At 39.4% G+C, this 24676-nt stretch overlaps 1 protein-coding gene across 5 annotated transcripts in view; it reads left to right on the top strand.

Moving 5' to 3' along the window:
* Ddr2 (discoidin domain receptor tyrosine kinase 2) overlaps window positions 1-24676 on the top strand; it is a 151777-nt gene that overhangs the window by 101204 nt on the left and 25897 nt on the right. For all 5 annotated transcript variants that reach the window (XM_071618237.1, XM_071618235.1, XM_071618236.1 and 2 more), the window contains 5 exons: window positions 1100-1202; window positions 20318-20420; window positions 21895-22126; window positions 22433-22580; window positions 22954-23059. In XM_071618237.1, coding sequence (XP_071474338.1) covers window positions 1121-1202; window positions 20318-20420; window positions 21895-22126; window positions 22433-22580; window positions 22954-23059 — 671 coding nt within the window. In that variant the 5' untranslated portion in view covers window positions 1100-1120. The remainder of the gene's footprint in view (window positions 1-1099; window positions 1203-20317; window positions 20421-21894; window positions 22127-22432; window positions 22581-22953; window positions 23060-24676) is intronic.

Raw genomic sequence — 24676 nt, 5'->3', positions numbered from 1 at the left:
CTGCAGCTTACATTCAAAGGAGAGGATGTAGCTATGCTCCACTCCTTAAATGTAGATTAACTATATAAATTGTTTGGAATTCTTTTTCATGGGAAATGCAAATTCTCCCACATTTGCTTATTTAATCATTTATTTACATCACCATTAACTCATAGATATTTATTTTTATTCCAACTGGACTATTGGGAAATCTTTCATTTGGCTTCTGACTCTTTGATATACTTTAATCATTTTTTTTGGTGTGTACTTTCTCAATTTCTAGCACTAAGAGATAAGAGATACTCCAGGTTATCTTGACTAATTCCTGTCCTAGTTCTAGGATCAGCCATTTTTCTAAGGAACACTGATTCCTTTTATTGGATAATGGTATCAGAAACAAAGATTTAAGCACTAGATTTGCTTGTTGTTTCCTGGATACTCATTACTAGGATGTAGTTTACTTTAGTTCCTCTCAGCTAATAGAGCAGGCAGTGTATATGTATGTATGTATGTATGTATATATATATATATATATATATATATATATATATATATATATATGCATACACACACATTAACTTGTGTATACACAAATACCTATAAATATTTCCATATGTAACTATCTGTATCTCTTTAAACCTGAGTTTGTACTGGTATCTCCATATCTAATCCATTATCACATGGTCATTCTGAGGAAACTAGAAAAATACAATCCCAGTTAACACTTCTGAGCTAATGAATCAGGAACTTACACATTTTGAAAGGCAAACACATGAAAATTATTGAATGTTTCTCCTTGTTTAATATTGGAATCAACATTGAAATTATGAAAACATCAGTTGACAACCCCAGAAATATGTTTTATTTTATTATTTGCACTTATCTTAGTAAAATGTTATCACCTGACCATAGTTTTGCCAATTTTAATTCTGTAAGTGTATGATCATTTGGAATTTGAAAATTTTTATATTAGGTGATTACTTGATGATTAGTTGGATTCAACTCATAAGTCTATAATTTGAAGTTCTAAATATAGAAATAGACACTGCAAGAACACAAAATTAGCTATGATAATTATGTTCACTAATTTTTTTCTCCTTTTTCTGTTTCTTTACTGCAGAACCCAACACCACCTTCTGAGATGATCTTGGTTCCCAGAATGCCTTTGGTGCTGCTCCTGCTGCTGCCTATCTTGAGTTCTGCAAAAGCTCAGGTTAATCCAGGTAACACAATCACTGCCCAGCTATATGCTAGAATACCAGTTGAATGGTCAAGTCCATTAATGTTCATCTTGGGAAAGTCCTGCCAAGGGAGTCAAAAAGCGACTGTATGGTGAAACATGGACCAATAAGAAACAGAATATAATACTCTTTCTCTTACCATAATATCACATGTTGAATGCTATGAAACAGTTTTGATATATAGAGTAGGGTGTAGCACGTGCATTTCTGAAAAATGGGAGGTGGAAAAGGCAAACATTTTGCTTCTGCATCTTCTAGAAAAAACAGAAGAAGATAATTTTTAGATACCCTGGGGAACTTGTGCAGGTTGGTTTATTTGTTGTTTCTGTTTGTCTCTGGCTTAGATTTTACTTAGGTGTCCTTCTATGCTTTTGGAACATTGGACCTGCAGGATCTCAGGAAGGGTCTCTTTCTTACAGGGTGTGATCATCCTCCAATAGATATGTATGAGGAATCTTTTAAGATAAAATTCATTTGTGTGTCTGTATTATGTATTACACATATTTTTAAACTTTGACCTGAAGTATTCATTTGTATCATATGTCTATTATACAATAGTGCTTCTTAACAACCCATCTATAGTTCAGTGTCTTAAAATAAGCACTTATTTTGCTCATGAACTTATAGTTTGATGGTTTATGCTGGGCTTGGTTGGAATACTCTTTTCTTACTCTTTCATGGTTCATATGCACATCTAGAAGTCATCTGGCTGGTTTAAGCTCATTTAGGATGGCTTTGGCACTAATGAGTAGGAGCAACTTGGCTGGGATCTGCTTCATCTTGCAGAATACTAGCCTCGATCTTTTCGTGGAAATTGCACAACAAAAATAACAAGCAGGAATGTGCAAGAAGTTTTTCAAACCACTGCTTAAAACACTTTTGTTGAGACCTCATTGGCCAAAATAAGTCACATGGTCATGCCTAGAGTCAGAGTAGGAAAGCACAAAATATGTCCTGGGTGAAGAACTGATCTCTGGGGTAGGTGAAGAATTGGAGTCATTTATTTTCATTCTTCCACAAACATAAACAGAAAGGTATATGTATCTTAAGTGTTCAATTGGGTACATTTCACATGCCAAATACACTCCACTAAATAGTACCCAGATCAAGAAACAGAACTTTATCAGCAGCTTCAAGACCTTCTTCAAACTCTTTTCTAGTCTTTTCTTCCCTCAATTTTGACTCAAAGGTTAACCTTATCCTGCTTTCTAGTAACATAGATTAGTTTTACCAGTTTTGCGCTTTAGATAAATGGAATCATATGATGCATAAATACACTATGTCTGGCTTCTTTCACTCAACATTTTGTTCACGATATTCATCCTATTTTTGCATGCTATTGTAAGACTGCTCATTCTCATTGTTGTATAATATTTCTTTGAATAATTCATTTAGCCAGTGTATTGTGGATGGGAATTTGGATATTTATAATTTAGGCTCATTATGAATAAAGCTCCTAACATGATTTTTATATAGAATTTGTGGTAGAGATATACACTCAGTTTTCTTGGGTTTCTATCTAGAAGTAGAATTTCTGAGTCGTATGTAGCATGTGATCTTGCATAATGACCTTGCATAATGCCAAAGAGCTTTCCAAAGTGGTTTAACCAATTTACCATCCCACATAGTATATAGAACTCGTATGTTCTGTGTAGCTGTGTTAAATTCTTGAGGGCACTTTCATTTTGTCCCTTGCATAGCATAAGTGAAAATGCTTGCTTTCCTCTCCTCACGTGGAAATTCTATGTGTGTGAGAGGTATAGGGGGGGCTGCCTGGTGGAGGATGATGAGTGAAAGACCCAGAGGGGCTGCTTTCTTAAATAATTGCATCATCCTTGGGTCAACTTTCCCTTCATTTCCAACTTGGGCCTGGGATGCTGGGATCATGAACTAAGGGAAAATCTACAGGAAAGGAAAGCCTTCAGTCTCCACAACTAGATACAAGAATATACTGGGCCATTAGAAGTTATTTGTCTAGCTAACAAGGACTTCCTCCCTCCAGGGGGTGTCAATGGCTAAAGGGACCTCCTGGTCCTTATGTTCTTCCAGGCAGGAGAATGAGGTGAAGTATTTGATTATCCTAAAAATCAAGCCCAGGGCTCTGAAGTTACAGGGACCCAGCCAGCCAAGTAGAGAGCTGCTTTGTGTAAAGAGCACAGAGACAGCTGGCCTCCATCTCCCAACTTGGCCTGTGACACCTGCTTGTGCTTGGGAAAGGAAGAAACACCCTTTCTCCCCAATAGGGAAGCCAGACGTTCACATTTAGGACCCAGGGCACAGAGCCAGAGCCAGAGCCAGAGTAGGGTAGTGCTGGGACGCCGATTTCACACCACACTCCTTGCCCACCCCCCCAAAACAGGCAACTTGCTACCAGTTCAGAGATTGGGGTGGGAGTCGTGTTCCCCATCCCACATATCCTGTGTCCAAAATGTTTCTAAATTGAAAAGAGTGGTAAAGATAGTCAGGGTTTGAGAACTGAAGAGGCAGAGCTGTTCTTCTGGCTGCAAATTCCACATCAAGCATGTTCACCACTGTGCTGTTCGTTCTAGTCTCAGTTCCACACTCCAGTGAGTTTTTAGCATATGGGCAACTAGAACCCTAGACCACTCATATCGTAGTGAACCTGAGAGATATCTAAGTTTCTCTTTCTCATCTTACAGATGGGGAAAATGGGAGTCAAAGCAGATGAGTGATTTGTTCATGATTGCACAATTATCTAATGGTAATGTGGGGTCAAGGACCCAGGCCACCTATCTTCCAGTTCCAGGTTCATTTCATCACATTACCAGGCCCCTAAGGGAGTGATTTGAACAAATAGACTATTTTTTTCTCTGAAAATCCTATACATTACTGCAACCTCATGGTTTCCTTTCTGCAATTTTCAATGTACATTTAGGAAGTGATAGGTAATTAAGATTGAGGGACAATCTGAGATAAAAAAAATAATAGAGTAAGTCTAACTGAAGAATATAGAGTTCATATCAGAAACTTAAGTCTTATTATTGTGCTCAGGAACATTGGAGCTAGAAATCCTTCAGGAATAACTCAGCCTTGCAAAGAAACCAAAGCACTAGGGATACTCATGTACCCTTTTGCACCAAGTTGACTCTTTATCCCTACCCCCTGTCTTCCATCAGTGCTGGTACATATTATGTAATCTTCACACATTTCCAAATTGGAAAATCATTCTTGTTTCTCTCAGTTCTCATCATTTATGTCCCTGGAGATGTGCTGAGGACTTAAATGGTTTCATTTGTTAATAAGAATGTGGAACTGGTTTCAGGCCTGAGGGGTGTGTGTGTTTGTGTGTGATGGTTTGAGCAGGGGCCTGGTAGGGAAATAAGAAGGCAATGTTTAATTATCCGTTGCTTCAATTTCTTTTAAGTGAGCAATGCTAGGCGCTGCTCAGATGGGCTCTTTCTTGTTTGCATGTTTGTTTGTGGAGTTTGGCCTGATGGTGGCCTCTGGTGTTCTTCCTGCCAGTAAAAGGATCTTACTCTGGGGAAACAGAAACTCAGCTGCCTCCTTGAGATCCCTTATGCCAAATGGGGAAAAAGAGAATGCAAAATTCAAAGGAAAGCATCAATGAATCTTTAATATATTCCTGGCGCCATTGTAAAGGATGTAAATAAATTTAATCTTAATAATAATCCTGTGAGTAGGTAATATTATTATTCCAGTTTTACAGAGGAGAAATTGAGTTCCATGAACATTAGGTAACTTGCTCAAGTTTAAAGAGGAAGCAAAGAGACAGAATTTGGATTCATCCAGATCTTGACCTCTGTACTGTATTGGCTCCTGTGGATGTTGAGTCTCACAGAATGTCAGTGTAGAGGAAACTCAAAATCCTGAATCAGCTGTGTATGGGTATTGGGCCTGTGAACTTGTATCCTAAATGTAACATTTGGAGGCAAAAGTCAATTTTCTAAAGAAATCTCTAAGTATTATTGAATATCCAAAGGATTCTGTGATCAGTCCCAGAAAAAGCTTAGAATGATCAGATTTGATTTAATCTAATCTTATACAAATGAGGAAAGTGAGATTCATAGAGATAAAGTGAAGGGAAGAAGCATGTTTGGAAATATTATCAGACCTAACTTTGGATCTCAACTCTGCTACCTACTAAATGGGTAAGCTTGTACAAATTTTTAGTTTTCCTGAACCTCACTCTATCACTATCATCTATCCCTAGTCACCTTAAAGCTGTTATGAAGACTAAAAGAGTATATATAAAGTACCTAATGTAGCATTAAATCACACATGAGTGTGATTAATAAACACTGATTCTTCTGTCCTTTTCCTTAATTCTATATTGTGTTTTGAAGATAGTGGATTTCAATAGTCTTTCCACTATTCTAAAGTCTTCTATATTCCAAATTAATTATTTACACTATACTTTAAATCTCCATTCTTATCCTCTAGAGCAGATATTTCATACTTGTGTCTCACCGCTTTAGGATGAAAGTATTGAAGTGCATTTGTGAGTAAACACATCTTTCCATCCAAAGTAGTCAGCTGAATTCCCTGTTTATACTTTAAAACTTTGCTTGTGCCCTGCCATTTAATACTCTGAGGCCTAGATTCCTGGCTTATAAAAGGTAGACAGTAAGTTGCAATTAATGAAAGAAAGGACAGAGCTCCACTTTTTTGTAGTCGTTAGGGGCAGGGGCCAGAAGCCTGATTGTGAGATTGCTGGAAGATTACCACACTATTCATACCAACTGAAGCCCCTAATGGACCTCTTGGTTTTCACTATAATCTTCTGAGTTCATGTTTTCTCAAGGCTTTGATGTGGAAAGGTTAATAGTCTACAAGAGGACCAACAATGTTGGCAGAAACAGATAAGAGCCAGTGTCTTTGGTTTACCCTGGAGACCAAGCACTGGAGCAATCAGGGCCCATATCACTGCTTTTTCATATTCCTGCTTACCAATAACTTTTCTTTTTTGTTTTTGGCGGTGGGGGCGGGAGATGAGTAATGAGAATTGAACTCAGGGGCACTCAACCACTGAGCCATATCCAAACAGTCCTATTTTGTATTTTGTTTAGAGCCAGGGTCTCACTAAGTTGCTTTGTACCTCGCCATTGCTGAGGCTGGCTTTGAACTCGTAATCCTCCTTTTTCAGCCTCCTGAGCTGCTGGGATTACAGGTGTGTGCCATGCATCTGGCCCAATAACTTTTCTAATAGCTGGAAGAACTCTAGGGCTCTGAATACTATAGCATCAAGATATACAATATATTTATGTTCATGTGCTATCCAAATAGGCCGAATTTCCTGGTAGTTGAAATACTAAGTTATGACAGTGAGTTAGAGTTGAAGAAATTTGCCAGGGCAGGTGAAAAGAGTAAGGGAAAGCATTTAAGTTTAAGAAAAGGCTCATGGGCACAAAATGAAAACAAAAAAGATAGGAATGATTGTGAATGAGGAATCATGAGAGTAAAGGTGGATTTGGGGTGGCATCAAAAATAGGAGACACCTAATTTTGGAATTCTCAGTGTGTGCCAAATACTTTATGATCAAAGGCCTTGTCTCAGTGCTAACAAAATACTATGTCCTGTCCTCCTCCCCAGGATGCAGATATCTTTTGCTATTATATTTCAATATATCCTGGAAGCAGAACTAGGTTTAGATAGGCAGGAAGTTTCCATGGGCCCTCCATCCATATTGTTTTCTCACTTCAAAGTTCTTCAACCATAGGAGTCACACTGTGGACAGTGTGGAGAGTGTGTGTTGTCAGTAGGGTGTCATGACCACATGGTATGGTGATTAGACCATGATGATAGAAATCAAGAGGTCTAGATGCTAGTTTCAGCTCTGTCACTACCTAGCTTTATGATTTTAGGTAAATCCCCGTACCTTACTGTATTTATCAGCTATTTGCTGCTATAATGAAATACCTGAGATAGGCTAACTTTATAAAGAAAACAAGTTTGTTTTACTTACAGTCTTGGAGGTTCAAGGGCGCGGAGCCTGCCTTGGTTCAGTTCTAGTGAGTGGCCTCTCCATTGCGTCACATCATGTTGGATGGCATGTGAAGGAGCAATTGACCAGGAAACCAGAGAGCAGGTGGGGCTAGGTTCAGGCTTTTATAACAACCAGCTATGATTGGGTTTATGAGAAAATTACTTGACTTCTTTCTCAGGGCAGGGTTCTCAAAGACCTAGGGTCCTCCTGCTTGGCCCCACCTCTTAAAGATTCCATCAGTTTCCCTATTCACACATTGAACTCCCAACACATGGATCCCCACAGGGATAAACCAAATCTAAACCATAGTACTCACAAAATGGAAATAATAGCTCTGCTTTCTGTACTTTGTAGGATTATGGGATGGGGGAGGATGTGAATGAGACAATAGTGAATGTGAAAAATGGATGTGAAGGGGTTTTGGAAAGTTATATGCATATATTGAGTTGTATTTTGTTACTTGGGGAAAAGAGAGAAATTAAAATAACCTAAACACCACAAAACAACAGTTCCTTCCAAACAGATAATAGCAGGGGGGAGGAAAGAGAAAGAGTTACTGGTAATCATTATGGTCCCCTGTGGTCTACAAAAGAGATTCCAGGTGCCTGTGGGGAAATGAAGATTTCTAACAGCCTTGGACTCTGGCTATCCTAACTCCAAGGGGATGTAGGGCCCTGAGTTCAGGCTGAGAATATCCATTACAGTGGTTCCCCTAACCCGTTGGGACCATAGTGTGATTGTTGACTTAACTCTTGGTTTTAGCTAGCAAGTCTCAGAAGACCATGCATGTAGCAAGAGAGGTCTCCCAGAAGTTTTGGTGGTTTGGATACATATATAGTAAAGTAAAACAAAAGTTAAGATAGTCAAAATCTTTTTTGAGGTTTTTTTTTTTTAATGCTTAAGTGTGAGGTGATGAGTTGTTAAAAATATGCAACTTTCCTTCATCCCTGATTCAGAGATGTTTATGACCTTGGCTTTTATCTTTTTGCTGTGGTGATGATCTGTTGTGCACCCATGACCACTACCTATCACTGTGCTACCTATGATAGTGCCTGGTTTTTAGAGGCAATTAGTAAATTTTTGAGAATGAGGAGAAGGAGAGAAGCAAAGAAGTCTAGGAACTCTTTTTTTCTGCAAAAAGAAGAAGAAAGGAGAAAGAAGAGGAGGAGGAGGAAGAGGAAGAAAATCATGCTATGTGAGACTTGATCTTGGGAAGCTGAAAAAGAAGTCTTAGGAATGACATCCCTTATAGGGATACTAAGTGAAGTCAGTAAATCAGGAGAGTGATGAGCCTGAGGTCCTGAGCTCTAACTATCAATGTGCAGCACCAAGGTCCACTCTTGTGATGTCTGAGGCCTGGGAGAGCCCATCTCCTTGTAGGTGAAGAGCAACTCTGGCTGCAGGGGAGGGTGAAGTCTCTGTGCCTATTCCTAAATACCTAAGTTCTCCCTGCTTTAGACTATAGACAATAGATTTTGATGGTTATACATAAAGGAAAATGTGCTTATATTTTGTGTAGGTCTCTTACTCTTGGCATGTGAAGATAGGAATTCAGATATCATCTTCCAAATGTTGTAACTTTCAGTGAGGATAGTAATAATGAAGCATACTGTCTATGTTAACTTAGCATTGCTAACTTGAGAAATTATTCATTCTGTCATGGGAGAAGCACTGGCTGTGGAGAGCAGCGGGAAAACTATACTTTAAATTTATTTGTTGGATTTTAATAGGTTAGACTTTAAGTTTTTTTTTTTTGGTACTGGGAATTGAACTCGAGTGCTCTACCTCCAAGTTGCTGGGATTGGTGGTGCTGGTGGGGGTGCAACACCATACCTATTTGATAATGATACCGGTCTTGGAAATCAGGATCGGGTCCTCGTTCCTCTGGTATTGAAGATTAAACACCTGAGAAATGCTGAGGCAAACATAGAAAGCAAGTTTTATTTAAGAAAGAGACAGAGCAGACTTCTCCAGAGAGAAGTCAGGGCCCAGAGCTGGGTGCCCACAGGAGAGGGTGTGTCTTGCCCTTTTATAGATCTCAGATTTCCTCTCTCCCCCTTCCTACCTCCTCCTTATATCCTGTCTAAGTTTCCAGAGTTAGGAAAGAGCAGCCCCAGGGCTACTGTGTGGGAAAGTGTGACTCCCCACCCCACCAGCCAAGTTTTAACAACCAGTTGAGCCTGGAAGAGATGGAGGTGTGAGCCACCCATTTCCTTTTCTTTGAAAATCAGTCCTCATCTTTCTGACCCAGTCATTTGATCATTTACTATCTAGGTTGACTACCTGTCCTTCGTCCCTGTCTCATTAATAGATTTTCTTATTAAAGAACTTGCTCAATAAGAAAGATAAGAAAATCTATTATTGCTAGATAAGTGTACCAAAAAATTAATAATGATAGAATGACATATCTTTGGTCATTGGTATGTTTCTTGATTCCATAAAACTAATTCTTAATTTCTTTCACGAGGATGAAACATTTCTTCAGTTAACAATGCCTGTACATAGAAGGTATACTTCATTGTTAGTTCTTACCTCTTGAATATGGACTGTGCACCCAAAAGATTGAATCTGATTTTCCCCCTTGAAATGCCAAGAGAATTCCTTAAATTCATATATATTTGGGCATATTTATATACTTTATTCTTTACTTATAGCTACTAAAGCACCCAGCCTGTAGGTGAAAAACTTGCTTGGCCCTCTTCCCTGTGAAGCTGGGGTGGTCTTTTCTGGGAGAGTGTACTTGGATTTTTGGCTTTTTAAAGAGGATATGAACCCAACTACATTGGCCAACAACTGGATCTGCCCATTCTTGGCAGAGCAAAACATCTTTGCTCTGGGTAGTTGGTAAGCCTGAATTCTTGGTCATTCTGAGCTTTTCAAAAAATTCTGTGTTTTCTCTTCCTGGCAAGTTTTTAAGATATCTTTATTATGTCAGACTAAAAACTCAGCTTGATTTTTCAGTGGGGTTTCTCCTTAGGGTTTTACTCCTGATCCCTACCGCCCAAACATTTGGCACATGTGCTGAGTGAGAAAAGTGTTGCATGCTTGATGAATCCCAGCTCTCCTCTGCTAATTCTTTCCTGTAGCAACTCTTTATTAGTAAGTGCCATGCCCAGAATCAATCTCTTGCTTCTATCCCAAATTGGCAAATGGCTGCAAGTAGCTGCGGAAATTCTCTCACCTTGCGGACATTCTCCCTTCTCTGAAATCTTAGTCTCTCCATTCCTATTGCTTCAACAGTGTAGATCATCTATGAATTTTATCTATTTTTTTTTCAGTTACTCTTGGGAGAGCATGGCAACCTACTCTAACCCACCTAAAAACAGAAATAAAAAGTTAACTTTCACTTTGTTTTCATTGTGATTTATGTTAATTAATTGTGTTTCGCTTTTTAAATTGACTTCTAGGAAGCTCAGAGCCAAATTTAAACAGCCAAGAATGCAGGCCTAAATGTAATATATTCTGAATACTAACCTAGCTCTAGATTATTTTACTTTTCCTATTCTTTTTCCTCTTAACCCATATTCTTCATTTATTTATTCATATCATTTTACCTTATGCAACTTAGGAAGCTGGCTCAAATCTTTTATCTGCATGAATCAGATTAAGAATAAATTAAAAATTAATAATAACTAGGCTTTGTTAAATATTATACTGCTCTAATTTCTTGACACATATTAGCTCATATATTTCTTACAGCAGTTCTATGAACAAGTACTATTATCATGATTTGACTGAAAGTACAAGCTTAAGTAACTTTTCCAAGGTTAGAAAACTTCTGAATTGCTGAAGAAAGAATGAATGTAATATTTAACACAAATAATCCCCTTTCTTGCTCCTTCTAGGTATTATCTATTAAGTTCTATTACATCCCATAAAATGTGTTAAGTTCTATTTTTTAATGTGTTAAGTTTTTTGTGTATATGATATAAAAGCTCTATAACAACTCTACATATCAGGATTATTGAAGAGGATATTGACGTTCCCAGAGGTTTAGTAACTAATTTCAGGGTCCCAGAATTTGGAAGTAGCTGAATCAAGTTTTAAGCATAGACCTATCATGATTCTAAACCATGCCTACTTTTCCTCTCAATTCATAGCCTTCATGATTACCCATTTTCTCTTTGACTTATCTCCTTGTTGGGCAAAAGGTCATACTATTTTACTGTGAAGTTTTCACTAACCCACTTAACCAGGAAGAAAAATGTCTTCTCTGATCTCTACCTCAGTACCTTGAAGTCCACTGCAGTTTGAGGCCTTTACTCGTGGAGCACTATAGTATTTGTTTCTGGAGGTATTTTGGGCTTAAAGGAATATTGAAATTCTAAAGAACTATTTCTAATGGGAATTTCAACTTGGAAATGGGTGAAATAGACCCACTGTATGGCTTGTAGATTGAAGAATGGAGCCTAAAAAAATCTTTACTGGACTCTTGCAGGATCCAATTAGGAATTTATCTACCCACTGAATCAGTTTGAAGTTGTTGGTTATGTGGAGTTTGCAGGGAGCAGGGTCCCAGGAGACAGCTTCTACTGGGTGACTACTTGGTTCCTTCCTGGAATTAGAAGAAGTTGATCTTGGTAGTCTGGGGTTGAAGAAGGAGAAAGAACCAGGCATCAGGAGATCTGTATTTCAATGCTGGTTACACGGGTCATCTGTGTGTCCTTGAGCAAGTAAGTTCATGTTTCTGGGTCTCAGAAATTCTGATATTTAGTATAGAGCCATTGGAGAGGTTGGAATCTTAATTTTCCTTCCTGGATCTAAAGTTTTGTGATTCCAGGCAGGGCATGGTGGCACTTTCCTGTAATCCCAGCACCTTGGGAGGCTGAGGCAGGAGGACAGCGAGTTCAAAGCCAGCCTCAGCAAAAGCGAGACACTGAGCAACTCAGTGAGACCCTGTCCCTAAATAAAGTCCAAAATAGTGCTGGGGATGTGGCTCAGTGGTTGAGCGTCCCTGAGTTCAAAAAACACAAACAAATAAGCAAACAAACAAAAAACCCCTAAAGCTTTGTGATTGCAAATTAAGCCATCAACTTGCTTGGGCCCCCAGATGACCTCAGTACCTGCCCCGCAGTCAGCTATGTGTGCCCAGAGAAGGCTAGGGACCAGATCTCTATGTTTAGGCTGTGTTTTCCTGGAAGCTGTATATAGGACACGCATTGACAGGGAGCCTGTGGCCTGCAGCTAGTAGTGAGATGGTAAACATCATGGAACAAGAAGCCCTTTCAGCCTTTCAACCTTGGCAGGATAGTATGAAAAATAATTCTTGGGAAGCTGAGGACTGGTGGCAGCTGCTTCTCCTTAGACTGCTGGCCAGGCCCTACCGGAGCTTGGGATGGATGAAGCTTTCAGCCAGGCCTGCTGCAGCTGGTGCTGGTACTTTTCCACTCTGAGAAACTGGAAAAGTCAATTGGCTTCTCTGTCAGGAGATTGGTGGGTAGCAGAAGCATCAGAAAACCACTAAGACAACTCAGCAGGCAAAATCAGGAGGTACTTTATTTTTTTTGCTACAATTCCCATTTTTCATGCTTCTTTTACATTTCAAAAATAGAGAGGAGAGATTGATGGGATCTGATGAACAAGATGGGGGTTCAGGTGAAAGAGAGGGGACCTGACATCGAGGACTCGGGCCAGCTTGGCAATTCTGAGTCTTCACTAGTGTCTGGACTCTCTTCCACAGAGTTTACCCAAAATAGACATTTTCAATGGGAAAACCACACTGGTACTGCTGAGACATGCCACGTTGGTTGTCCTGGGAAAAGGTTTCGCCTGGTTCCAAAGACTCAGTAGGATGATAAAGGCCATCCAAGATCAGCTCGTCCATTTTCCTGTGCCCTTTCTGGGAGGCCCCTGGGAATACTGATTCATCAAGGAACTCTGCCTGTTTTCTAATATGACTATTGCTGCTTCGCTGGTTCTTATTTCTGAATTCCCTGTCTTCGTCTGTACATTCCTTGATCCCAGCTTTTAGACCTCCAGCCTAACTTCCACTGTCCAAATGGTATATACAGCAGTCCCCCTTCTCTGGGGTTTTGCTTTCAGTGGTTTCAGTTACCTGTGGTCAACCGCAGGCTGAAAATATTAAACGGAAAATTTCAGGTATAAACAATTCATAAGTTTAAAATTGTGATTAGCGTCATGAAATATCATGCCCTGCCACTCTGCCCCTCCTAGTGCCTGTGTAATTGGCCTCACTTCATCTCATTATGTATGCAATGGTGTCATCTCATATCACACAGGAAGGATAAGTTTAATACAGTAAGATATTGAGAGAGAGAGAGAGAGAGAGAGAGAGAGAGAGAGAGAAATAGGGAAAGAGACCACATTCACAGAATTTTTATTAGAGAATATTGTTATAATTATTTCATTTTAATATTAATTGTTGCTTTTTATTACTTACTGTGCCTAATTTATAAATTAAACCTTACCATAGGTATGTATGTATAGAAAAAAAGAAAACTATGTATAGGGTTTGCTACTACCTGTGGTTTCAGATGTCCACTGGGGATCTTAGAACATATACCCTGCCAATAAAGGAAGACAGCTATAGCACTTGTGGCCCAGAGGCTTACTCTGAGCATTGAGCTGGGAATCCTCATCAAAGCATGCAGCAAGATTCCTGCCAGTCTCCATTTCTCCAGTCATCTGTGTCTCTTCTAACCAAAGCCTGGGGATCCCTCCTCAGTTCACCTTGATAGATAGTTATTCAGTAACCACTGAATAACTTTTTTTTTTTTTTGTCAGAGCTCTTTTGCTCCCATGCAAATGCCCCCAAAGCTCCTGAAAGAAAGCCCTGCTGCTCATTACTCACTGGAGGTGGTTGTGAATTGGAAAAAGACAGTGCCCCTGTGATTTACTTTGACTCTGATTTGGGAGAGTGCTGCCTGTTGAAATGCAGCTGAATAGGCTGCTTCTTAACATGTGCTGAACACTTCAGATGACTATGTTCTGGGGAGATTTGGGGCAGAGAAATGAATCAGTTATAGCATCTGCCATTAGAGTTGGATTCTCCATTCATTCATCTTTCCATTCATCTACCCATCTCTCTCTCTCTCTCTCTCTGTTACCTATTTGCAAAATGTATGTTGAGCATCTAATTAGTACTGTGTGTTGGGAAGTGCTCAGGGGGAAATGGAATAATCTGACACAGTTACTGTGCTCAACATTGCTTATAATTCCAGTAAGGAGCTACTTAAGCAAAAGTAAAACAAGAAAATCGATGATGAAGGGGATTTCTTAAAAGGCCCTCCCATCACTTTTATCCTGACACCATGTTTTAGTAACTTTGTCAGACTACCTGAAATATAGTACTGGTCCAATACATCCTCCAGCTCTCTGCCTATCACTCCTTCAGACAACCAACGTGGCATGTCTCAGCAGTACCAGTGTGGTTTCCCCATTGAAAATGTCTATTTTGGGTAAACTCTGTGGAGGAGAGTACAGGCATTAGTGAAGACTCAGAATTGCCAATGGATGATTCTCAAAGGATCAGTTTATTTCTGATTTAGTCTGTTTTCTGTTGCTATCTCTGAACACCATAGATTGGTAATTTATAAGAAAAGAAATTTGTTTCTCAGCTCTAATTGCTAGTAATAGCTAAGTCAAATAGACAGTTGAGGTGTGTGTCTCCTCGATTATTGAAAAATCTATTTTGTTTGTCTCCCATACCAGAATAGATCAGTCATTTCATGTTTCTTGCTCACTATTTTATATTTTGAATAGTACCTAATATATAATAAAAGCTTACTGACTAAATAAATATGTGAACAATCATTAAATAAATACATTTGTTAACTAGATACACCAACATAAAGTTTTCTTATGCAATAAGTTTTCTGGTGACTCAGACTTATAAGGAAGACTCATACATTTGCTGTCTGGTTAAACATCATTAATTAGGGGTAACCTTGACTAAATTTATAGGACTTTGTTTTTAATCCCTATAAAAATGAACAACAGAAAACTCATTCATTTTCAACAGATATTTATTGAACACTAATTAATTTCAGACACCTTATGAGATAATGGGAATGCATTATATATTCCTGTCCTCCTAATGCATACTATTTAGTTGAAAGACCAAAATTAAATAAAATAACTATTTATATGAGGAGTGTGAAAATAGGTATCAAGGGAAAACAGTGTGTACAAGAGCATGTACTAGAGGTTCCTAAGTTAGCTGGGCATTTGGGGGGAATTCCCTGAGGGAGTGATAGGCAGAGAGCTGGAGGATGTGTTGGAGTAAGCAGGTAGAGTAGAAAGGAAGAATGTCCCTACTAAAGGGAGTATCATACATAAAGAGACCCTGAGGCTTTAAGTATTTTATGCATTTAAAGAATTGAAATAAGGCCAGTGTACTGGTATGTAGAGGGGAAACGTTCAAGGTGAGGCCACAGAGTAGACTGGGTCCTGACTCTGCAGATCTCATGGGCCATATTTTCTCAACAATTGTGGAGAACTGTTAAGATGTCAGAATAAAGTTTAGGAAATTCACTTGGGTGATATGAGAAGGGACAAGAGAACAAAAGCAGGATAAAGAGCTAGGTAGTCCAGCTGTGAGTTGTTGGAAGAGAAGGCAAGATGTAGCTGGTCTCAAGAAATTTGCAGAAAGTAGAATTTTCTGTACCTCTTGATGGTCTGAATGATTCTCAAACCACCTGTTTATTCTGATTTACTCTGTTTTCTGTTGCTATCTCTGAACACCATAGAGTGGTAATTTATAAGAAAAGAAATTTGTTTCTTACAGCTCTAAAGGCTGGAAGGTCTAAGAGCATGGAATTGGCATCTGGGGAGGGCCTTCTTGTTACATCATGACATGGCAGAGGGCATCATATGGTGAGACAGGGCAAGCACACTCAGGTCTCTCTTCCTCCTCTTATTAAAGCCACTAATGTCATCATGGGGATCCCACCCTCACGACTTATAAAATCTTAACCATTTCCCAAAGGCCTCACCTTCAAATACCACTAACGAATGAATTTGGGAATTAAGTTTCCAACACACACAAGTTTAGGAAGACCAAATCATAGCAACTTCTCATCCTTTGATTGCCTCCTGGTATGACCTATCATTCCTGAATGATTTTTCTGCATGTTTTATATTGGTCTTCAAGCAGAGGTTTGGGGCCATCTGTGCTATCTCTGGAAGAGTCCTTTATCAATGCCACTATCATTCTGCTATTTATGCACAGTTGATTTAAACTCTTCCATGAGGGAATGAGTAAGGGGGGCGGACACTGATGCACTTAATATTTCTTTATGTGGAGAACTGAAGCCTCATTTCATTCCCTGCTCCCCCCACCCCCACCCCTTGTACTGGGGATTGAACCCAGGGGTACTTTACCTTTACCATTTGAGCTACAACCCCAATCCTTTCTCTCTCTCTCTCTCTCTTTCTTTCTTTTTTTAAATTTTGAGACAGGATCTCATTAAGTTGCTGAGGCTGGCATTGAACTTGTGATTCTTCTACCTTAGCTACCTTAGTTGCTAAGATTACAGGTGTGCACCAACGTGTTTGGCTCATTCTCTGGCTTAAGTCTTAAAATCCAGTGTGCATTAGAGTCACCTGTAGGTGTGGTTTAAACACAGTTGTTGGTTCACCTGAGTTTAAGTTTCTGACTCAATAAATTAGGCTGAGGACTGATAATTTGCATATCTAGTAAGTTCCCAGGGGATGCTGATGCTGCCCTTTGAGAATCACAGCTCAAACCATAAGATAATGAAAGCATTGATAAGGAGGTCAGATAGCTTTCAGGGAGAGAATTGGCACTCCTCTGACACCAGTAGCAGAGTATCCTATGTAGTATCACTCTGTCTCTCTACTATTTTTCGTTCTTTCTCTCGATTACACATATTTCAAATATCTCTTACTTCATTTTCCTCATCTATTAAATGGACATTTCTTGGATGGGTTTAATGAGGAAAGGATCTTAGGAAATAGAATCCAACTGAAATATGTCACAGAGGCAGCTGCAGCAGCAGTTGCTCTGTTTAAACTTCTGGGTTGCTATTCCAAAGTGTGAGCAGTGCCTTGATAGAGTTATTTGCAATAATATCATAACTCAGCCTGTGCAAGCTTTCTTCCACATTTCTGGTTTACTTCATATGTCCTTAGAAGTAGAGGCTCAGAGTCTAAGGGTTCATGATGGCCAGGAATGGAAACCCAAGGGAACTGTGAAGGTTAGATTATCTGGCTCCAGAGAATCATTATGTATCCAGACAGGATAGAACCTGGGAGCAGTGGTTCCCAAACCTGAGAATACAGCAGAATAACTGGATAGTTTTATAAACATGCAGGTTTCTAGACTCAGCTTCAGATATTCCAAAGCTAAGTCTCTAAGAGGGATTCACAAATGTGTGTTCTGAAACCTCTCTAGGCAATGCTAAAGCAATTGTTCCCTGGACTGGTTTTCAGGTACCACTGCCTTACAGCAAGTCTAATCCAGCCCCTTTGCTTCCCACTTGAGACACAAAGAGGGCATGTAACTTGCCTAGGTCCAAGTCCCCTCTGGTTAAGTGGTAGAGCCAGAAATGGATTTGAAGTTGTGATTTTCAGAGATTGCATAGCTTAGTAGATCACAGGCCTTAGAGGCAGATTCCAAGATGGCTTAGTATTTACTCAATGAATAGTCTTGTTTAGTTAGCCTCTTGCCTGTAGAATGTAGAATTCATGGGAAACATAAAATATTGAATGAGAAAATGCTTATAATTTCTCACATTTTTAAATGCTTCTAAATGGATGCTGCTTTTATTGTATTTCATCAAATTCAATAAGCTACTAAGATATATTATTACTATATTTTTCCTCTAAAAAGAAAAAAAATAACTAGCAATTAAATTAAGAGGCATAATTAAGTATCACAATTTTAATAAGTGAAATGCATTCATGATAAGGAGAGCAGGGAATCTTCAGAAAGGGAATTGACACTCCTCTGACACCAAATAGTAGAGTATCTGTGGGATCTCTGTCTCTCTTCTATTTGCTTGTAAGTAACCAGATGTTAACATGTGTAAAAACAGGAAATATGGTATTCTACTTCTCTTCCTTGACCCCCATGAAGAGTTTCGTGTCCCTGAATTAAATACTTTAAACAGTAAATGCAGATTTCCAAAGAAGAAACATACTATTGTGATTGAGGAATATCAAGGCCAGTGTAACTATGGGGAACATGGTATGAGTGGGGTGGGGACAAGGTCAAAGACAGCCAAGGGGACAGTTTATACAAGGCCCTGGAAACCATACAAAGAATTTGAATTTTATTATGAGTGAGATATGCAGTTACTAGAGGACTTTGGACAGAAGAGTTTCATGGTCTGACTTACATTTTAAGATACATGAGGAGAAGTGGACAAAGGGAAACTGGTCATGAGATAATTATACTATTCCTGGTGATAGAAGATTGTGAATTGGCTTAGAGTGAATTGTGAATTGGCTCAGTAAAATAAATGTGGGAAGGAGTAGATGGGATATGGAAATATTTCTAATGTAGTCATCAGAACTTTTTGTCCATCTAGTTGATGGACTAGGTATGGAATATGAAAAATGTCAAGGATGGATTAAGAGTTTTGGCTTGAGTCATTGGAATAATGAGGTTGGATGAAAGGGAAGAACCTGGGGGTGAGGTTTGAAGAAGTCTGTATTTTGCTCAATTTTATTCTTATTCCTTTCCAATCTCTATTTCTAAGGCTTACCTATTTTTCAATAAATATATTTAAATATATATTTTCTCCCTATGTGTGCACTGAGGAAAAAAAATAAGTATGATATAGTCCTCCCACCAAGAAAAAATTTGCCATCTACAGGAGGAAAGGACTTTCATACAAATAATTAAGTTATGAAGCAGGGTATATCTAATGTTATATCAGAGATCAAAAAATGCCAGAAAATAGAGGAAGGAGACATGTATTGGAATCATTATTATCCTTCTTTAAATATGTTTGCTTTAGTTCATTACATTGCAAAAGGAGAATGGTAGTATAATAATGTTAGGTAGCATATCAACTTAGGGTGAAATGGCCTCCTTGCTGTACCTTAAACCACCTTAACCAGCATGATTTTCCCTCAACCATACCTTGGTACTTTTTGTCCCCTTTGCATTAAACATCCCCAACTCTGAGAGTCACTGAGCTCATCTGTTTTCCTTCACTCCAAGCTCTGCTCAAAGTCATCAGGTCCAGGAGGACTTCCTTGACTCTTTGCGGAATGAGCATCTGTTCCCTTTCCATTGCCCTTGCTATATTCTCTCAGGCATTTATTTGCTTATTGTATGTCTTTCTACACTAGGATGTATACTTTACGACAAAACACACTTTGTTTTGTTCACTGCTGTATCACCACAGTGTTTGACAAATTATTGAATGAATTAATGAATTCTGTAGGCTCTTTCTGACTTTGCACTCATTATATTGTAGCTGGATACTCTCGGGGCAGTAAGTTGGCTCAGTTCCAGGGCTTACCTTTGTTTCCCATATCTCTGAGATTGCTATTCATTGTTACCTGATGTTCATGATCTGAAGGCCAGTTTCCCATATAGTTGGCCCTTTCTGTTACTTTCATACAGGAGAGTAAATCTGATGTCTGTTACTCTAGCTTGGGTTAAAGTAGATGTCCATTCCCAGAGGTTATTGGTTTTAGCCAGGGGACAGACATGATGCTAATGGGGGCCAAAAATACACATTCAATCCCTTTTTAGGAGAGTTTGTAGGTTTGCTTCATGTTTCATGCAATTGGCTACCTGCACAAAAAAGAATGTTGTGGATTGCAGGGTACCTGATGATTTCATAAGTAGTGAAAGAGCACTACAATTGGGAAATTGATTAGAAGTGCACATCTATTACTAAATAAAGGGATAAATCAATGCATTATATCATATTACATTACTTAACAGAGTTTGAACTAAAAGATAAGTTTGGCTAAGGATCAAATGTCGGAAACAAAAGTGGCATTTAGATTCAGGGCTATGAAAAAAATTCTGGTAGAGTCAGGGTGGTCAAACTGGGGTCATAGAGGAATTTAGGAGACTTTAGTTTCTTTTAATTCCCTGTTAATAATCAGTTGCAGTCTTTCTAAGAGGCTTTTGAAATAAAAATAAAAACATGTGCTCTCAACTTTTCTTTGGTTTCTCTTGGTCCAGCTATATGCAGGTATCCTCTGGGCATGTCAGGAGGCCACATTCCTGATGAGGACATCACAGCTTCCAGTCAGTGGTCAGAGTCCACAGCTGCCAAATATGGAAGGTGAGGATGGCTGTATCGAGAAGATTGAATTCTGGGTAGTTCAAATTTCCTGGACCCACAGTCCTGACTCAAACAGCTGGGGAAGATTGGTGATGCTGGGGAGAGCCGGTGAGAATAGAAGAAGGGCACCAAGTGGGTCTGTCCTACTCTGCATGTTTTTAAGGACAGAATTCAGGACTTGGCTAATGTGCTGGTCTGGTGACCTCATTCCAACCACAGAGGCTCCAGAGCCACACCACGTACGGTGGATGGGTTGATTGATATGTGTTCAGTTTGCTTATCTGGCCTTCTCGCTGAGAGCTGCTGCAGGGGAGAGGCCAAAGTAGCAGATGTGGGAAAATGCAGATTATATAGGACACTGAGAGTGAAGAGGCATCCTTCTCAGATCGTGTCTGTGAAATACCAATTACTCAATAAACAATCAAGGACTTAATCAGACTTTGTTGCCTCCAACAAGTCCTTTTCTGTATCAAGGAAATCCCACACAGAAGGGCCATCTTCATTCATAAACAGGGTGTTGTAGTTTTCTCCTGGCAAAGTCCTATAAATCAATAAACTCCCAAATCAAAAAAGTTCTCTTTGGGTCAGGACCTACTCCTCCTCTTGGAATCTAATTCTTGGGGGTAAGGTATTGATTTTATTAAAATGGAATTGCCCAAAAGGAAAGGTAAACCTCCCCCATCATATTTATCTTGGTGGGTGAAAGATGAGAGTTAGTGAGGTTAGGAGGGACAAGAATTGAGCGGGTAACATCTGTGAGAAAAGGGAGCATTCCAGGAAAGAGAGAAAATGGTAAAAGGTTCCCAATGTAAACTTTATACTGATTTCACAATTTTGCTTAGTGGTAACTCAGCCTGGAGATAATAAAATGAAACCAGATTATTTACAACTCCCTTGACATGCTCTTATTCCTCACCCTTGCTGTGGATTTCCATGGTTTTTGCTGGGTGGCCATGCCCATCCTTCTGGTTAAAATTCCACTGCACTGCATAGCCCACCCTGGAGATTTTACTGTCCCTCCCACTCCACTCCCATAATTTGATATCCAAGCCAGGAGTGGCTAATTTTATTAGGCTGAGTCTAAAAAAAAATAGGAGAAGGGGATGGTGAAATGATTCCATAGGGTGACAGAGGATAGAAATTGTTTCATTTTCCTTGGAGCTTCTAAGTTGAGAGGGAACGTGAAGGTTACATGTACTCTGAAGGCCTTAAACTCCCTGATGGTGACTCTCCTGGGTTCCATGATGCTTCAAAGAAAGAATACTGAGCCTAAATAAGAATGGTTGGGGGCAATCAGACTGGTGGGCAGAACCCAGATGTGAGTCTGGACTGGACTTCCAGGCTGCTCTCTCCCCTCGGGACAGGAAAGCTGTTTTTTTTTTTTTTTTTTTTTTTTTTTTTGTGTGTGTGTGTGAATTGGTAAACAATTTGGTTTCATCGTTGCTCTCTCTTTCCCCAACTCTTGCCTTCCAAGGCTGGACTCAGAAGAAGGAGATGGAGCCTGGTGCCCTGAGATTCCAGTGGAACCTGATGACCTGAAGGAATTTCTGCAGATTGATTTGCACACCCTACACTTTATCACTCTTGTGGGGACCCAGGGGCGCCATGCAGGGGGTCATGGCATCGAGTTTGCACCCATGTACAAGATCAATTATAGTCGGGATGGCACTCGCTGGATTTCTTGGCGGAACCGGCATGGGAAACAGGTAGGAAGAAGAGATGTCCACACCCTGGTGTGTCCGCAGACAATATTTTGATTTAGGTGAGAAGGAGAACAGCACAGATTATCTGTGCAGATATGAGTGCTTACAGACCTGGCATGACCTTTTTAATGGGACCTAGGGAGAAGGAGGTTTCACAGGGAGGATCATCAAGCCTGCTGAGAAAGCTGAATGAATATATTCTGTTCTTTGAATTAAATGAGAGCTTCCATATAACATGGGTGATAGGGTTGAAGAAAAGTGAACATGATTTTATACCATCTCTTCACTTTTTCTCTTCTCTCTCTTCAGGTGCTAGATGGAAATAGTAACCCGTATGACATTTTCCTAAAGGACTTGGAGCCACCCATTGTAGCTAGATTTGTTCGCTTCATTCCAGTCACTGACCACTCCATGAATGTTTGCATGAGGGTGGAACTTTATGGCTGTGTCTGGCTAGGTAGGTCTCTAGCACAGGGATTTTATAGACTTTAAGCAAAACCCCACTCCCTGGGAAATAAAGTCAACCAAACCAGAAAGGGATTGGATTAGTTGCTCCCAGAAGGATGTGCTGTCCTCTTGATTAGAGAAAGATGCATTGTTCATCCACCTATGGCTTGGTGCACCACACCTAAAATAACATATTCAAAGTTACTTTGCTGACTATCACCAAGGAATGCTTTTCAGTAGCGCTCCCTGTTTACCCAAATAGAGCCTGATGGGACACATTGCACAGAATTGCACCCTTGAAACTCATGTAGTTCCCTGAGGTAGTTGGTCTGAGGAGTAAGCACATCTTCCCAAAGACACTGACAACTCTGTTTCTTTGGCAGATGGCTTGGTGTCTTACAATGCTCCAGCTGGGCAGCAGTTTGTACTCCCTGGAGGCTCTATCATTTATCTGAATGATTCTGTCTATGATGGAGCCGTTGGGTACAGGTAAATTTGGGGAAGCTTGATCATCAGAATGGGAAAATGACCACCAGGAGTTAAGAATAATATTTTATCATGGCTTTACATCAGAAACCAATCAACCCAACCAAGTATTTATTTAGTTCCTAGACTAGACATGGTAAGGTAATTTAGATGAAGCCAACTGTGTGGTTTTTATTTCCAATGAACTTAAAGTCTACCTTGGGAAGACAAGGTAACAACATAGAAAGCAACAATAAATTACACAAATCAAAGCTAAACTTTTTGGTATGATTTTAATGTGTGGTAGCCATATTTTTGACCCAGAAAACAGGGCATCTCTTCTGACACAAATATTGGCCTCGCTGTGAAGATGAAGGGCCAGAAGGATTGAAATAATAAGCATAATAAATTTGGGGAAGTCAAGAACTTCACAAAGAATGGAATTCATAAATATAAATCTTTTAGAAATTGTGGAAATTAGTAAGACAATAGGCAAGGAAAATTTCTAGGATGAGATGAGAATTGAAGCAGGGTAAGGTAGAGGGAAGGAGAGCAGAGGAAACAGGGCTGAGGACAAGAATGGTCTGATTATGGCAGAAGTTGGATGCTGCAGAAGACCAAGAGAGCCACCTGAAGTGGATTAACAGAGAGCCATAGCAGAGAAATATCATTAAATAAGTAAGAATTTAGAAGTAGATAAGAGATGTATCCCACTCCAGTCTGACCTTTACCATTCTTCTAGCCTATCCCAATACTCTTCTCTCTTATCTTTGTCTTTATCTGCAAAGATGGAGCCTGGGAGAGATCATGGGGATTTACAGGGGTTGAGAGAGGGAAATATTAGTGAGTCTCAGGAAAGGGGATGTGGAATTACAGCACTTCCATTAGCTTAGGTGTAGAGAATAAACGATTGCCCCCAGCTGTCATCCTTTGGGTGAAATCCTGATTCATCCAGTCTTCTATTCTTAGTCACTTCCTTTTCACCTTCTCAGTCACCGGTCTTTCCAATTTACTTAAACTGTCTTGGCATCATTTCACTCAGCACAACCCAGACAGCAAATACTCATGTCATAAAGGAAACCAGAGATCAACTGAACTCAGTTTAGTTTAATCAACCTTTGCCAATTCACTGTTACTATATGTAAGGAATTTGGTTAGGCATTTATAAAGATAAATAAGTTGTTGATTGATCTTACCTTTAAGGTATTCACAGTACCTAAATTCCAGTTTTGTCAGGTAAAATAATTAATGACCAAGGCCAAATTACTATGATGCAAGCATATGAATAAGAGATTGTTTTATTAACACTTTGAGGTTCTAAGGAAAGAGTAAGCCATATAATATTGGGAGTGAAAAATGGCGGGATTCCCCATGTTCTGAATTATTTGTTTTCTTTTAAGGTTAAGTAAATTAAAATACATAAGAAAAGCATTTTGTAAAAGTACAGTGCTATACATGTGTAAGTTATTATCTTATTGGAGGACGAATAAAGATAAATGGAATCAATAAGATCTGAAATGCGTTCCAAAGGATGGATATGGATAGAACTTCTATAGGTAGAGAATCTTGAAATGGCATTTAGATTGAGAGAATAACATGGGGAAAAATGAACAGTGGTTGTAAATTTCAGAAGAATATATG

Source organism: Marmota flaviventris, chromosome 10 (assembly GCF_047511675.1).
Source record: "Marmota flaviventris isolate mMarFla1 chromosome 10, mMarFla1.hap1, whole genome shotgun sequence".
Classification (NCBI taxonomy): domain Eukaryota; kingdom Metazoa; phylum Chordata; class Mammalia; order Rodentia; family Sciuridae; genus Marmota; species Marmota flaviventris.
Note: the sequence above shows the minus strand (reverse complement) of the source record. Positions and strands in the feature narration are given on the sequence as shown.